General features: G+C 37.4%; 1 protein-coding gene across 1 annotated transcript in view; it reads left to right on the top strand.

The window, feature by feature from the left end:
• LOC108969388 (insulin-like growth factor-binding protein complex acid labile subunit) overlaps positions 1-18,002 on the top strand; it is a 197,135-nt gene that overhangs the window by 161,486 nt on the left and 17,647 nt on the right. Inside the window, exons 6-11 of the mRNA XM_018934068.1 lie at positions 5,222-5,349; positions 8,301-8,444; positions 8,689-8,793; positions 9,089-9,215; positions 9,317-9,513; positions 11,513-11,668. Of these exons, the coding sequence (XP_018789613.1) occupies positions 5,222-5,349; positions 8,301-8,444; positions 8,689-8,793; positions 9,089-9,215; positions 9,317-9,513; positions 11,513-11,668 (857 nt within the window). The remainder of the gene's footprint in view (positions 1-5,221; positions 5,350-8,300; positions 8,445-8,688; positions 8,794-9,088; positions 9,216-9,316; positions 9,514-11,512; positions 11,669-18,002) is intronic.

The raw sequence follows: 18,002 nt of genomic DNA, 5'->3' as shown, positions 1-18,002 counted from the left end.
ACAGCTTGCACGGACGGACAGACAGACATCCGGATTTCAACCCTACTCGTCACCCCGATCACTTTGGTATATATAACCCTATGTCTGACTCTTTTAGTTTTAGGACTTACAAACAACCGTTATGTGAACAAAACTATAATACTCTCTTTAGCAACTTTGTTGCGAGAGTATAAAAATGAAAATTTAGTATTTAGTAGTATTTAGTTGGAGTAGTATGCCAATACCACATACAATTAATATTCCACGTACTAAAAAAATCAGCAATCATTTGGAGTAAAGTCAGTCGAATGTTTGAAAATCCGAATACATATTATATATGTGGGGGCTAGGTCAAGTTTTCGTCCAGTTTTTTAGGAACAAAGATACGTTCTCGCTTTTTCATTGGCAGATACAAGCGGAATAAAGTCAACTGAAAGTTCCAAACTCTTTATATTAGGTATATATAGGGAACAAGGAAGTATTGACCCGATTTAATCCATTTTTGATACACAAAGATACTGTTATCCGGAGAAGATTATTTTTGAATTTCAATCTTATATCTCATACATTGTCCGATATATTCGGTCAAAAGTTAACTATAGATACTAGGGTGCACATATTCGGCAATTGGTAGAATAAACCAGGGGGTGTAATGTGGTATAATCATGCTTATGGGTAAGCAATTACAGTCGTAGGGCTATACCCATTTCGTACTCTTGCCCTGGAAATGTCAGTAATACTTGCGAAAGATGCGGTTGAAGTCTAAGGTCACGGCTAAAACTTCAGCGCATCCACTCTGATATATTCGGTATAAGGGTTCACGATAGGCGCGGCTGCGAGCGGGCACTGGCCTTGAAACAAGCGTGTCGCTATATAAAAGTTTATAAAACTCTATACCACTCACAACGTTGTGCGCTGGGTGTGTGATCATGCAAATGGAATGTCCGGTCCCTAAATTCTAAAGCTGCCGATGCTAAGCTCGTTGATGTCCTAGTAAAGTAAAGGCTGACATCATCGTCGTCAATGAAATTCAATAGACGGGACAAGGACGCACACGAGTTGGTCCTTGTAACATTTACTACAGCGATCATATAAAAGAAGGCAAATTCAGTGTGGGATTCGTGATAGCAGAAAGACTTAGTGGTCGAGTTCTGGAATTCATCCCGGTGAATACACGTTTAGCCACAATCCTCTTCAGTACAAAAACTTTTGTATACAACACTAATAAAAGATGTTTTTTTATGAGAGGCTAGACCGCGCCATGATGTAAAGAATATGCTTGGCAATTTTAACGGCAAGGTTGGCGAAGAAGGCATCTATGGTACAACAGTCAGAAATTTCCGCCACCTTAATTAGCAAAAAGCAGCAAAGCACGCTCGTCAACAAATACAGGGAAGGTAAGGCGTCTAGAAGCTACTATCACAAACCCCTTGCGCACAATTGCAAGAGAAACCATTGATTTTCGTAAAGGTCAAAACCAGCTGGTACAAAGAGAACTATCGTGTCGGACTTAAGACAAAGCGGACAGCTTCCCTCGCAATGTTGCGATCGACCATGGGATGGATACCGAGAGTTGAAGAACGGAGCACCACGCATATACAGAAAAGAAAAGAAAGTGGCCGAAATGGGTGAGTATGAAGAGCTTGAGAAGCTGGCCGACAGGTGTAATGCTCGAAAATTCTACGAAAATATTCGCCGACTAACGGAATGTTCCAAGACCGAGGCATACTCCTGCAGTACCTAAAGGGTTGATCAATTGACTCATGTGCAGAGCATACTGAAGTTATGGAGGGAATACTTCTCCAGCCTGCTGATCAACAGACAATGTATAACATTTGGATAAGGCGAACCTGAGTTCCTAACCGATGACGATGGAATAGAATAAAGGATATGATATTAATTATGATATATATTTTACTAACAACCTGAATCTACGGTAAAAGTTTCTATTTAAAAAATGCAGGTTTATATTTATAAGGAGGAAAGAAGATATAGAACTCTTTTAAACCATACTATAATATCTTTTGTATGTTACCAAATATAACGTAAGTTTTGCCTTAATCTTCTATCTTCTCATTTTGCTACGCTTTAGTAGTGACACTTTTTAAGGGGGTATTCTAGTCTAGAAATCAAATTTTGGGCATTTTTTTGAATTTTATTTAAAGAAAAACCAAAAAATATTTTTACTATCCATTTTTTATGGTGTTTTTTATTAATGTCTTAAGAATACAAAAAAAAAAATTACAAAAAATATTAAAAAGTAAAATAATTAGTGGGGGGGAGAGACAGGGGTTAAAAAAAAATGGCGCATCCTGGTGACATTGATCCTGACTCTCCTGGTAGTCGGCAAAAAAAAATCAAAAGAAATTCTTAATCAGTAAGGATTCTGTTATAGTCCCTACCTCAGGGAACATGAAACAATTTCTTTTTTTTTGGTTTTTTTTTTTTTTTTTTTTTTTTTTGAAAAATGGCGACTGCCTGCAAATAAAAATCATTTTTTACGTTTTTTTCTTTTTTTTTTTAAATATTAAAAACAAAAATTTTGACACGATGCTGGTAAGAACGATAAAGGATTATATAAAGAAGGTTCACACAAAATTTCAAGTAAATCGGTTGTATAGAACTTGGGATAATGCCGGTAACGAAATAGTTTCGAGAAAAACGCGTTTAAAAAAGTGAGTCAAAGTTCCGGCAGTCTAAGTCATTTATTAGTGCGCTAGGTACTGCGTCACTAAAGTAACTGTAGCTCTTAAAATAATTTTAATTTTTAAAAATCCTTTTATAGGATATGTTCTTAAGGGTCTAAACTTTAAATATATGGAAATAATCGAATTTTTAAAAATTCTAGAGTAGAATACCCCTTAGAGATATGCGATTGGTATGCAAGTTCTGTCAATATAATAGACACCGTTTATTCATAGAGTGAACAATAAGCAGTCAATTCAAACTTGCTAAGGAAAAACTAAATTACACAAATATTAGTCTGTTTTGAACGTATCACTATTTTTAAGTTTAACTCGCAAATTAGCCTCAAGGCTGGAACGAACAAATTCTCAATCTTTTACGCTCGCTTTCAGAACGGTTGTTGCATTATATACAAACTGACAAAGTTCACTTTTAAAAACATAGAAAGTCGCTTATTTCATTACTAATTTGACTTTTGGCTTCATGATGTTTTTCAACTCTTTTCGCTGCATTGAATTGCTGCTTCCTGCGCCATTCTCCACATACTGCCAAACAGTGCATTGCTTGTTGCTCAAACGCCACGTTGCCTCGTCGCCGTACGCGACGTACAAATTGTGAATGACACAAACCTTTTATTTGCTTAAAACTTATCCACATGTGACTGCAACGCCCCCAGCAACAAATCTATACACGGAGCATTGAGCGGGGTTTCGGAACGGGCAGGATATACAATTCTATTTTTTACACTGCTCAGCTGCTGAATTTTCACTTTTGCTGACACAGACAAAGGCAATCATTTTGAATTCCATTAAATGCGTACAATAACTGTAAAAGCGATGCGCACTTTCGGCCATATAATCTTTTATTTATTTTCTTTTTTCTGCCTTCGCGAGTTTCATGCTAAAAACAGCGGTGTTTTCCTTGTCTCTTTAGCGGTTTTATTTTTACAGTTTCACTGCGCTTTTTACTGCGGCCTGCGAATTTATCCACTGATGACATTTTGTCTTTTTTGCCAGTTAAAAATGGAGATATTAACTTTAAATTGCTGCAGTTTCGTGTAAAATGCTATGACTTTGATTTTGAAAACGAATTATAGTACCGAATGACAAAAGCCGTTAGCTTACCTTTGCAAATGTTTTGAGAAGACATAAATTTTGTGGACGGCGGGGATTAGTCTTACCCAAAACAAGAAGAATATTAACTTCGGCCATAGCTAAGCTAGTAAAACCCTTTACAAACGATTCTCTACAATAACTTGGCTTTGATCGGCCAGTTTGTATGACAGCGCACTTGTCTAACCGCAGCACTTGAAGTCATGCTGGAGCTCACACCACTGCATCTAGCGATAAGGCAGGCAGCAAAGCATACCATGCTGCTCATGGCTATCCATGGAAATGGGATTTTTTCCGAGCTTCTTTCAAGCAGATTTCTTTGACATAACTCAGTGTGCAGAAATCAATCTCCAACGCAACTATCGCAAGCAGCTTATTGCTATACTCAGCGGCACTAAAAGCGATCCCTGCTTATGAAGTCAAATCGCTATTAGTGTAACAGTTTACATCTGTGTACATCTGATCTGGGTATCTTGGTATAAAGGGATAGGCGGCAATGAGTTGGCCGACGATCTAGCTCACTTTGCGGCAGGTTCCACCATAAAGTTGTTGCTCCACACGTAGTAGAGTGGGAAGAGAACGGCACTTGCCGCAGACAATAGGAATGTGCCACGCCAAGTTACCATTGAGAGGTTACAGCATAGCAAGTTTTGGAGATACGATCAACCTCACTCGGGACAAATTCCGTCTCCTTGCCGCGCTCTCTAGGCACTGCAGGCTCAGGAAATACTTGTCCAACATGTGCATAGTCCCAGCAATTTGTAGAAGCAAGCTCAAGGCACTTCAATCTATCTACGTGGACAGGGAATTGTTCAGGTTGCTGGACCTTTGGGACCATATGTAATATAGGAGAGCGCACACCATAGATCGCTGTGAAAAACCTCAATTATTCTATACCTTCTATGGCAGCTATATGCTATAGTGATCTGATCAGAGCGGAAGTTGTAATATCGATTGAGTCAAAAATCCCTGTCAAATTTCTTGCAGACTTTTCGTTAAGTGAAAAAATTAAATATTTTACGCTGCTCTCCAGAGAATCGAGCACAGATAGCACAGACATAATAACAATATGTGTTAAAATTGTGTTAGATGCGAAGAAGTTTCTATTTATGAGTACAATGTTTGCAAGTAAGAACAATTTTTTTTTTTTTTTTTTTTTTTTTTTTTTTTTTTTTTTTTTTTTTTTTTTTTTTTTTTTTTTTTTTTTTTTTCACAACAAACAAAACCATAAATCATTCTCTTACAGGGTCGCCCGAGTTTTACGAAAATTACAAACATGCGTGAATTAATAAAATAACTACTCTTCGAAACATCAAGGTCCGGCAGATCAAATATCGATGTAAGCCACTAAAATAATACATACAATATTACAGTACACTTGCTTAAGTATTGAAAGCAAAAATGCATGTAAGTTTTAATTAGAAAAACTCTCTATTTTTCTACAGATTTATCAAGAAACAACATCACGAACGTAAATCGAAATAACTTCCGAGGACAGGATAATTTACATGAGTTGGACTTGTCCAAGAATAAGATACTAAACATATCCAGTACAACGTTTGGTCATTTAACCGTAAGTATGCAACAACAAAAAACAATTTAACCACCTTGAAAAGGCAAAATATGTCGTAAAGAGAAAGTCAATCAGCTGCCCAACCAAACCAAGCGTTTAATGTTTAATTTGCGCCTCACTGTGATTGCCTCTCGTTCTTTTTCTCGCCGTCACTTTTTGAGCGACGCCTTGAGCATTCATTTTAAAATTCATCAGAATGCGGATGGCAAACGCGTAAATACCAACTTAATGTAATCATCGCATTGCACCGCCAAGGCGCTCGGCTGATGACTTGACTGTGAATATATGTATGTATAATATGTATATTTTATATGGATTCGATCAGGCCTTAGCAACCGAAAGCCAATGCGCGTCCGGCTTCGCAGCAGCTTGGTCACTGGTCGGGCTTTAAGCTCGTATTTACTTTCATTTCGCTTAAACTGCCAATGGAGCCCCTCTCTGCCATCTTATTCGCCGGGTTTTTATCACCCGAACGTGGGCGGTAATAAATTTTACGTTTTATTTTGTTTTCTATCCTCGCTCATGCGTTTTGTATTTACTTTTGCCGTTTTTGTTGTTGTTGTATTGCACATTGCAATATACACATTATGCTTCTTCGCTCTGCATCTAGTTAACGGTACTCAGCATTCTACATGCATCTGCTCTTAGCCGTGCGCTCAGCCTTAGTCTTACGGGTCACTAGCGTCTCCGTGGGAAATTCTTTACAAATCTTCACTTTACTTTGTATTTTGAGATATTTATAAGAATATTTAAGTTTCACCAGGGCCCCTTGTTCCGTTGGTGATATGAGTGCAGCTAACCTGGGCTCAATTTGATGCACAATCGTATGACTTTTACAATCTTTCTATCTCGTTTAACCGTTGTGTTAACACGATTTGGTGCTCTCAATGATACCAATTACATCCATTATGAATTCTGTAGATAGTCATACAAGGTTTGGTGCCAGATAGATTTCCAAGCTTCCTGTGTCGGATCGGACCCTTTGCAGTGGTTCATAGGAATGTTAAAATTCCTATACCAATTATATTTAAAAAATCTCTGCCAAGCGTCTACCCAAATGTTCCTACAGGGTCCTATTTCACCATCATATTGTGTGCGGGTCAGCGTAAACACTTAGCATGTGCATGCTTGCACTCCTCCAAGATTTTCTAGTGGACCGTATTCGTAAAATAAATAGCGAATGCGAAAATTCTCTGTCTCGTCTTGTTTTTTTTAATTTGTCTTCGCTGGCAAAGCTTCCGCTTACAATATTTTACAACGGTCCCGCATTTCTATTTCGAAAGATATTTATTAGCGATTACTATGGATTAATAAGGATAGAGTGTTTGATGAATGAACACATAGCGAAGGAAACTAAACGAAAATTTATGGGCCACCTATTTCGAGAATTTAGTGCGAAGTCTTGAAAGTCAAGGAAACGTACAAGAAACATAAATTGTGGTCACAAATTATAGCTTAACAAAAAGCGGAAAAATCGTCTTTCTCTCAACACATACATAAATAGTTTTCTAAGCGTGCACTAAAGAGTACAGAAATGTAGTATACGTAAAGTCAGAGATGCACTACTCACACATTCGGTTTCACTTTTGACTCAAATTGAAAATTCGAAGCTCTTTAAGCAAGAGCACAGAAAATATTTCATTATTTTTCTGAAGCGCCAATTAATTTAGGCTACTGCTTATAAGATATTCAGTTATGACCACACACTTTGCTTAAGCCGGTTTTAGTCCGCATTCGAACAATTTCTTCGGAGATTGCACAATTGTTTTTTATAATAACACATGACAAATTTCTTGGAGATATCTTATGGAATAAAAAAGTTTTCCAAGGCAAGCACCCTATTCCGATCGTTCAGTTTCTACCACATGCATCATCGATTGGGTAATCGGTTTCACCATATCTTGGTGTTATGCTCTCACTGCCATTCAGCAGGTTGTAGAAGTGTTCCCTCCATTATTTCAGCATGCTTTGTGCATCAGTCACTAGCGGCATCTCTTCGTAAAACTTTCGAGCATTATTCCTATCAACCAGCTTGTCAAGCTTTTCATACTCAGGCATTACGGCCTCTCTTTTATTTTGTGTGCAAATGCGCCTCGATTTTATACAAAGTTTCTAATGAGTGCTCACCGAGAGCAGGAGTGGAAGTTGAGTCTTTATGTTGTGATTGAAGCTTGAAGAAACGGGTGCTTGTCTTCGCTGCAACAAGATAATGGATCGTGTCAATATTAATGGCTCGTCCGTCTAAAACACTGAAGACATGTCTTCCGTCTATCACAAGATATTCGATCTGGTTAGGAGCTTTCCGATCCGGAGACTGGCAGGTAGCTTGATACATTTTTCTATGCTGGAATCTTGTGCTATAAATAACCATATTTCGGGTCTCAGCGAAGTTCGTCAGCCTCAAACCATTTGGAGATATTTCACCATGAATTTATCTACCGATTTGCCAAAAATACCTTCTCACCCACCCTAGCGGACTCTCATAGGTGCGCTCCAAGCGCTCATAGAAGGCATCTTTGTTCACATCGTCCTTCTCTTCCGTCGGGGCTTGGGCGCAGATCAGCGATATGTTGAAGAACTTCGTTTTGATGCGGATTGCGGGTAGACGTTAATCCAAAGGGGTGAATGCCAGGACCTGGCGACGGAGTCTGTTACTCACCACAAATCACATACCAAATTTGCGCTAATTTATATGGCCACTGTAGTATGTGATACAATGACCTAGTGGCCTCAGGCCTTGTCCGGTCCATCGCATTTCTTGGACGGCGGTGATGTTATATAAACATACCGGCAAATTTGTAATACTTCAATTAACTTTTTCGATAATAATATGGGCAGGTACTACATAAATTATTTATTTCAGTAATTTTGGTTAACATTATCATTTTTCAAATGGAAGATATGGGTGCCTGCCGATTTCTTTAACAAAATCTAACATTTCTCTTTCTCAGGAACTTCAAAGACTCAATTTGGCTGACAACTCTATATTGGAGCTCGTGCCGCGCATATTTTTCCTGCTTAACAAATTGCGGTATCTCGACCTGAGCGGAAATCCATTGCAAGACCTGCCACCTGATGTGTTTCGCGATTTGCCGGTAAGCCCTACTATTGCACTCACGAACATAATTCCTTCTGCTGTCATTCAAATTCGGAAAAAACATACGCTAACTGTCCTTAAATTGCGTACATGAGGCGTGTGAAGCGGAACGAAATTACCGTTACGAGCTAGGATTGAAGAAATAATCAATCGGAAATTGAAATGAAAAGCCAATTCAAACAAATATTTTGTTGTACTGTCTCCACCTTCTATTTAACGGTTGTTCTTTATGCCTTCCACAGGAGCTGCGCTTTTTCAAATGCCGTAATTGTCAATTGAAGAAAATCAATCCGCAGTTGTATAACTTATTGCCAATGCTGCAAGAGCTGGATCTGGGACGTAATGAGGTAAGCGTGGCGAATTCACGATAGAAATTATTTGAATGTGTCTGTGTGCGTCTGTATATTTTTATGAACTCACAAAGCCACACCTTAAATCAATGCTGTATTTATTTTTGCAAGTCATCGCTTTTGGTTGAACATTTTTGCTTCCTCACAGACGATGACTTTTGACTTTTGGCATTATTTCTTCTTTGCTTGAATTCGCCTGAGTTCTTTGAATGTTGGCAAACATCATTTCATTGTGAAAAATTAACCGCCATTTGAAATTTGCCTGCTTTGATGCTTTTTGCTCTCATTTTAGTTTAAATTCCTCGACAAGGATGAATTTCGCGACGTCAAAAATCTCACCAAAGTCTTGCTTGATGGCAATCAACTGTCCGTCGTTGTTGATGAGCTGTTTCAAAATCAAAAGGTTCTGCAACACTTGGGTAAGTTTGTTAACAGCAAAGTGCCGCACACAATTTGCGCTTTAGTGCGCCTAAAAGCCTGCTACACTCTACTGTCGCACTTCATATTTTGCTATTCACAGACTTATCGTACAATCGACTGGCGAAAGTGCCCAATGACTCGTTTAAACATTTGGGCAATTTAACGTTCCTGGATTTGTCATACAACAAGCTGGTGCGACTAGAGCCGCAATCAGTGCGGCGGCTGAACAATCTGCAAACGCTGAATATTAGCGGCAACGTGCAGATGAATTTGCTCGACATGCGCGAAACATTCGAGGTGAGTCTAATCCATATATGAATGCAGAAAACCATAATCGACAAAGACCATTCAGTGAAGTTACTAGAAATACAAATTCTAAAGTGATTTATTGCTTAATTTTTCGTGAAATATGACCACAGTTAAAGATCACTGAAAGTAGTTCCGCAAAATACGTGAGATGCGGAGTCAATTTATAGTAGGGTTTTGAGAAAAACGCGTTTAATGTTTGATGCTAGCGCTTTGAAGTGCCCGAGCTCCCTTTGTTATTTGTCGAATAACTCAAAAAGTAATTATTTATAAACGTGAAATTTCAGAGAATATTTTTAAGGTATTACGCTTATCGAAAACGCAAAAAAAAATTTGTTTTTTTGGAGAATTCTGATTACCCCTAACCCCTTAACGCCCGGTGCATGGCAACGTTAAAATTCTGACATTTAAATCAAACAAATGAATTGAATACGTTCAATACTATAATTTGCCGGCGCTGTTGAGTTCAGTTTCATATATTCGTAAATTCTAACTAAATGTCGACAGCATCATTAGCTAGGTTGTGCTATATTAATCTGGCGGAACAGAGAGCTACACAGAGGCCAGTTCTGGTTCTTTGCTATAGTAGATAGAGTTCGGTTCCTAGGTCCTTGAGGTCCTTTATGATGCCTGCCCTTGGCGCTAATTTTAACATACTGTATGGCCCCACATTCAATACCTACACCAGTGTATCATACCGTGAGTACTCCAGATGCTTATATCGTTCCAATGCGGGACGTGAGCACACGGCATGCTTCTTTGCTTCCCTGGTTCCTAACTATAGACATATCCTGCAGTCTTCTCGATTTGTCAGCCCCATCATGTGTAAGTGCGTCGCCTCATTATCTGGAGGTAGTTCTCCGGGTAGTCTCCAGGTAGTTCTCCGATCATGTTTTTCATGTGATCACGCTGTCTACATAGATGCATTCGCAATAGCAAAAAGCTCAGTTTAAAATATACTGCAGTGGTCCGGCAACTTAAAAGGCTGTCTTTACGCCAACCATAGTTTCCTATGTTTCCATTGAATCTTCTTTTCCAGTTCAAAAGTGTGATCATATAGTCGGTGTTTCCAAAGCCGCCATTACTCACCGAGCTCTTGCCGAAGACTCTATACCTAAATTATTCTGACACTAAAGCAGAATTGGTCTAACTGTGTAGTACCAGTGCATGAGATAGGGAGAGAGCCCTCAGGTTGTGCCGATTATCTGCCTTCACGCATAAAAAGCTTTACGTTGTAGAAGCAGTTTGCTGCCCAAGACTACCCCAAGGTATTTGGGGCGATTAATGAGAGAGATTTGTGTCCCGTTTATCGAAGGGAGCCTCTATAGACGAATTTTGTACTTTCTTGTGAGCACATGTAGATTTTTTTTCCGATTTCCTCCCCAGACCCATCCTACTTGCCTACTTCTAGAATGGCACATAGCTGAACTTCATGCATCCCCTAAATTGTTGAAAGATGTGTTCGGTAAAGTTTACCGCATTGTTCCCTTCATAGCTAGGACTTACCGTGTGCCTACAGCCAGAAAAATGCTCATTGACTAGGTCTACAAATGAGTTTTGGCAGTCCAGTCACCCACAGCATCTTAAATGTAACTTAGTTAACTGCTTCTGACATTTCTGCGAGTGTACAATACAGTTCCCATATAACACACATTGGGAATATCATCTTGTATGCTGCATGGACGTAAAAGAGAGCTAACTTTGAATTTAAGATAACATTGAAAACCACATAATCACTTAAAGCAATTACATTTAATCTGGCTTAGTAATTATATAATCTATCTCTGTGCAAATATTATGTTTGCCCAGTTTAAGTACCACATCTACAATATTAAAACTTTGGCACGACCAAAAACAATAAAAAACTTGCAATAAAACATACCGAACTTCCTGCTCAACTACTCAAAATTCGATTACCGCCCTGTGCTCATTGCTATCACTTACGGAATTTAATTTAACTGCTCTTATTGTTGTTGTCTCCCATTTTCAGGTCATACCACAGCTGACACATCTCTCGGTCGCCGACATGGGAGTGCTGCCGATGGGACTGCTGGTGCCGTTCAAGCAGCTGCGCTATCTCAACATATCCGGCAATCATTTGGACAATATGTCACTGCAAGTAATCGATCCGTGCCGGGAGCTGGAGGTGAGTGCTCAGCGGAGAAGAGTGAAGCGAGCGAAAATCCGGACAAATTTATAGAAATAAGTTGAAACAAAAGTTTTGCGGCCACTGGCTAGTTGAGCGTGGAGGCGCCTAAACCGAAATAGAATTGAATGTGTGTGTTTGTGTGTATTTTTGTGTTGGTATGTATGTATGTGTGCGACATGCCTGTCATGGCAGTAAAAAGCGATATAACACTCCCAACAACAATGTCCAAATGTTAGCACAGCGATAAAACCGAACACAAATTTGTGTGTGGCATGCAAGCTGGCAAGTCCAAAGCGTTAGCGCTTGAAATGAATAGAAATGAAAAGTAAAGTAGAAAAAAATAACAAACATGAAAAGAATATAAACTGAGGGCAAAAAATTTCGAGAAAACGAGAAAAAATTCGTCATCGCTCGTCTGCTACAAATTGCTCTGCTCTGCAAGCGGCAACCGACGTCGGACGTCCAACGACCGACCCAACAAACTACAGACCTACATTACGAGCAGCAGTGAGCGACAGTCGTTGCATCCATGCAAAGGCAATAACAAGTGTGGCGAGATATAAAAATAATATAACGGGCATGCAACATGCCACCCACAAAATTGCGCAACATACAAGTGCAAACTACATTGTTGTCACACATTCACCATTGCGTGCTGGCATCTGCCCGAACATTTGCAAGTGTACAGCTTTCGATGTGTTTATTGTTGTTGCGACGAACTTTCGATTATCTCTCGCCACTTTATGATTATAACAACAATTCAATTATAGCTGTTTCGTCCGGCACATTTTTTCTATATGAAGGGGTGTCTCCTGCTTACCCACAAAATGCAAACCCGGATTTTATGAATGTCCTCTTCATATTAGTAAAATGTGTATTCTTTACATATGTTAAATCACAGAAGCTTCAGAGGCTATATAAGCATTGTTTGTGAGATTGAATTTAGATGATGAATCATAAAATTATTAGAAAGCATCGTTAGCTTAATATATTTTTATAATTTGGGTACTAAGCGGGTATAAACAAGTAACGAAGGGCTGGCTACCCTAGCAACTAGCATGAGTCAAAGACGGGTAAATACCTTCAGATGTTGGCAAAACTTTATGTTAGGTTAAGCATATATATAGTTTTTTGAGAAGCCATAGAAAAATAGAAAAGAAGAACTCCTGTGTTCGACCTTAAGAATTAACAAAACGATTAGTAGTCAATACATATTTATACAGACGTTTAATTTTCATTCCTGCCCGTTTGTTGGGATGTCTGAAGGTATGCGCTACTCAGAGTTTAAGTGTTGATCTCGCAAAGGCGGAACAGTCAAGAAGGAAGTGTTGAGTTGCTTCCACCCCCGCTTCTACTGATGGCGTCTCGTTAGATTCACAGCCTTACAGCATGGACGCCAATTGGTTAAAACCCGTTAAAAGCCGTAAAACTAGACAGAGGCTAGCCTTACTGAGGGCAAAGAGGTCAATAGATCTCTTCCAATCGCTCTTTGGCCAAAAAGATTTTTTGACAGCGCATGTACTTGAGGCCCAGCGCTGGCCAAGCTCGCAAAGCTCGCAAAGCTCAGCTATATATAGTAGTAGAACACAAGATGTTTCAATTTCCTGTGATTACGCTGTGGGGTAGACTCATACCAGTCATATCAAACACTGCAACGATCAGGAAGTCGGAATCTGGAGCTTATATAAAGCTAGAGACAAGAAAACCCTCCACCAACATTCCATTTAAGCCATGCGTATAGAAGGTCACTCCCTCTTCTCCAACGGCTTTTTCCTACCCAGAACCCTCTCGCTGATATATGGGCAGAGAAGAAACCGCCAGAGCTCGGTTTAGCAACTCCATGATCCAAGTGATCCGGTATGAAAGTTTTATATTAAAAGTATTTAAAATAATTGAGAATTCCTAATTCGATGAAATTATTAATAGATCACAATCAATTTTTTCTGGGAAAATTTGATTATAATTTGACAAATATTTATCGGTTTTTTTTCGAATAATTTCCAATCCAGTTACGGTGAACACAGCAAGTTGTTTTTTTTTTTTTTTTTTAAATACATTCTAGGGGGAAGCATAACGGGGTAATGCTTCAATTTGAATGAACATTGTATTCCATATTTCCAAAAGTGTGCTCAAGGATGTCCAAAAGGTCGAAATAATGTTCATGTCCAAAAGGTCGAAATAATGTTGCAAAAAAGTACATTTTTTAGCTTAAAACTTAAACGTCTCCCTTAAATAATTACGATATATATACTACAGGTAATAGAGTCAGTTAAATTTTTTCAATATTTTATTTTGCGCCAGCTAAAATCATTTAATTTTATCAGCTTCAAATGGGATATATAGTACATACATACATACTTACTTATGTACTATTACCTCAAACAATACGTTTGGGAGGAAAATATCAGCAGAGGATCGGTATTCATTATATGAGGAATATGAGCTTTAGACTACCTCCCGTAATGTAAAGTGCTAAATCATTAATAGAATTTTATAATCTGAAAATATATATTTTTTTTTTTTTTTTTGTTTTTTTGCCTCACTAAAGTATATACAAGAGTATTTTCTTATCGGATTTTATGAAAATAGGTCCCACAGAAAACTAATGTTGATAATATATAGGAGCTGGAAGATTGATTTACTAATTTTCACACATGTTCGACATTAAATTGCCTAGTTAGTACATTTTAACTTAATTTTCCTGAATACCTTACATATTCAGCGACATAAGCGATGTAAAGACAGTAAGAAGATTAAAATTCGAATATTAGATATTTGGGAGCTAGATGTAGTCTTGACCCGATTTGATCTCTTTTTGGCACAAAGATGCACGGTTGTTAGAAAACTGCTGCCACTATATTTTATTGAAACAGCTCATAAATATATTATTTTGAATATATAAGAATATTTTGACATGATCTTCTGCAGTTTTGGTATTATGAAATATTACCAGAAAACAATGCACTTTGAGTTTCATTAATATATCTCCACATATTGACCATTATATAATATGTAATGTAAAGTCAACGGGATATTTGAAAGTGAAAAATGATATATATGATATATTCGGGAAAAGTCAGCCATATGCCTTGAAGTGTACATATTTGTTACCTAGGCGCTTGAGCAGTTGGGACCCAATTTTGACAATTTTTAGATATGAGTTAACTCGAATAAAAAAGGTACGATGTTTTGTCCCAAAATATAATATTTATTGGTGCTATAGTGGAAAGTGAAAAGCAATTGGAATTTATATTTTTGTTGCATGTTAAGTAAGCAGGGTTGTGTTGTGTAGTAGTTTAAAAAGATCAGGATAATGTTATATACTGAATTGGCGGAAATGGATGAATTAGGTCCCAATATATGAGTTTTCACGCAAATGCGGATGGCATATAGTCCAAAATTGAAACGGACTCTTTTAAAGCCCAGGAACCCATGTGAAAAATTGTATGTATTTAGTAAATATAGATTTATCGCACTTTTAGTAGTTTTTAAGGGGAATAAGGTTGGTTGTAATCCGAATTCACCTATTTTCACAATTTAAGTAGGATTGCCAAAAATATTTGTCCTGCGTGAATTTGTTACTACAATTTGTACGGCTTATGCCAAATGTACAATAAATAATTATAGGAGCGTGAGACTAATCTCACTTTTTAAGCATTTTTCAACTGTAGATGTCCTTCCGTAATGGAATTCATTGTTCTTCATTAACATATAGCCTTATGTGGAGCTTAATTATGACACTTTATGAATTTTCGATTAATGACATTTTGTGGGCGTGGCAATGGTGAGTTTCCGCCCATATACATTGCAGACCCGAAGTATAATCAAGATATGTGTATTAAAGGTATTTTTGGAAAAGTTTGCCACTTGCTTAAATACTAATTTCATTAGCAAAATATATTCAATATTAAGACCATTATCTCTCTTATAAATGGCGTTAGTAATCAATATCTCACGCCGCCTTTTCAAAATAAGAAGAGGACATCAACAAACTTCTCATTCCATATTTCACCTAAATCTTCAGCATATGTGCTACATAAATCCCTAATTTAGTGCATAAAATAATTTTTATTGCAGTTTAGAATATGTTTTTACYTTGCTTATCAAATAAATAATAATAATAATTTTTAATATCGTATATTATCAGTTCAGAATATTCCTAAAATTTTCCCTCCCCTTAAATTCTAGCGTACATTACGGATAAATCAGGATATTTTCAATTCCGAAATGGGTTGCCTTATTCACAAAGTTATTTACCGTTATATCAAAATGCAAATAATACTGTTTGGAAATAATTTACGATTTCTCAATCATTATCCTAGTTAAATGAATAAATATATTTGTATATATGTACATATACATATATACTCTGTATATAAATTAGTTTCCTACTCATTTACTTTGTGAGAAATATATTCAAATCATATAAATTTACATGTAAATAAAAAACGAAATACAAAAATTTGAAAAAATATTTGCATACAATGCAATCAGTATGTAATATGTGTGTACGCACATATTCCGCATTTCACGCAAATAGTTCGCCGCAGCACTCCAGGCGTTCGCCTGCTTCCGGGAAATAGTGTTTGCGGTTGCTGTTGGCTGAAATGAAATGAACAACGAAATCAATATTAAACAAACATGTTTGAATATTTTTCGCATTTCTGGCATTTTTTAGGATATTTTCAGTTAACATATTTCATAATGTAACGCTAATATTTATCATTATTAGTATTTTATACCGTTTGAAAATTTACGGAAGCATTTCAAGAGATTACTAATTTTGCAGCAAAGTGTAGTGGTTTCATTAAAGTGGGATCCTTGAAAAACGGAAAGTAGTTGTTAAAATGACCTTTATGAGGGGCTCTGAACAATAACAATTTCATAGTTGCTTCGTTGTAAAACAGCGGAAGATTTACTAGTGCAAATTTAATAAACCCATCAAATATATGTTACCAGATTTCAATCAAGGCGAGTTATATTTCGAAAACTGAATACATTGGAAGTCTAACTACACCCATGATTTTGTATAAATATGCATATTGATATTTATCTTGAAAATTACAATATTAGTTTTCGTGCATAATTCCGAGCAGGCACGATATAAATTTTTGATCGCATTTATTTAGTGAACCTTCAGCTTCTCAGGTTTTCTGCGCATTAATTTACTTTATATAAAGATATCTAAGTTAAATTCATTATAATATCCCGCTCAACATGCACAACCATATAAGTTGCCTTGGTACAATAAGGCCCTCAAACGTTTAAAAAATCTTAGAAATAAATACTACAGAAAATTCTCTTCAACTAAAACTCATGTTTCCTTTATTCAATACCAGCACTACACAAAACTGTTCAATGAATTGGACAAGTTTCTCTATAAAAGGTTTTTTAATAGTACAGAGTCTTCAATCAAGTCGGACCCTAAGCTCTTTTGGAACTTTGTAAAATCTAGAAGAGCGTGTTCGGCCATTCCCTCTGCTTTAAGCTGGGGTGATAATTCCGCGTGCACACCTGGCGACATCTCCAACCTGTTTGCTGAATTTTTCCAATCGAATTATGCTCACGACGATCCTGGTATTAGTTCCACTCATTCGGCTAATAACTTTCCATCCATAAATTTTGGCAGACTGTGTCTTTCACAGGATAACATTGCCAAGGCTATTTCTGATATTAAGTCTTCTCCCAAATTGGATTTGGATGGGCTTCCACCTGTACTTATAAAAAATTGCATCGCCTTGGTATATCCTCTCATGCTCATCTTCAATAAGTCTCTCTCCTCTGGGAATTTTATTGCTGACTGGAAATTGACATGCATTACCCCTATTCTGAAAGGTGGTAGAAAAGACGTAGTCCCCAATTACAGACCTATCTCCAAACTTTCTACTGTTTCGAAAATTTTTGAGTATTCTGTTAAAAATAAATAATTTTTTGCAGTAAAATCTATAATTAATGTAAATCAGCATGGGTTTGTCCCTGGGCGCTCCACTGTCTCAAACTTAGCGATTTTTAGCGATTATTGTATGTCTGCATTCTCCGCTGGATTTCAGGTGGATAGTGTCTACACAGATTTCTCTAAAGCCTTTGATAAAGTTTAACACAAAATTCTAATCAAAAAATTATCATCTTTAGGGTTTCACTCGGTTTTCTTGCAGTGGATTAAATYATATCTGCACAATAGACGATGCGTTGTCAGCGTCGATGGAGTGTCATCTGATACATTCATTGCGTCTTCAGGAGTACCACAAGGAAGCGTCTTGGGTCCACTTCTCTTTGTGCTGTTTATCAATGACATTTGTTGCTTCTCTTTCGCTAACTTTCTGTTATATGC

This window comes from Bactrocera latifrons, unplaced genomic scaffold, assembly GCF_001853355.1.
Source record: "Bactrocera latifrons isolate USDA-ARS-PBARC rearing strain unplaced genomic scaffold, ASM185335v1 scaffold_25, whole genome shotgun sequence".
NCBI lineage: Eukaryota > Metazoa > Arthropoda > Insecta > Diptera > Tephritidae > Bactrocera > Bactrocera latifrons.
The sequence above is the reverse complement of the archived record's forward strand: the minus strand, read 5'-3'. Positions and strand labels throughout refer to the sequence as shown.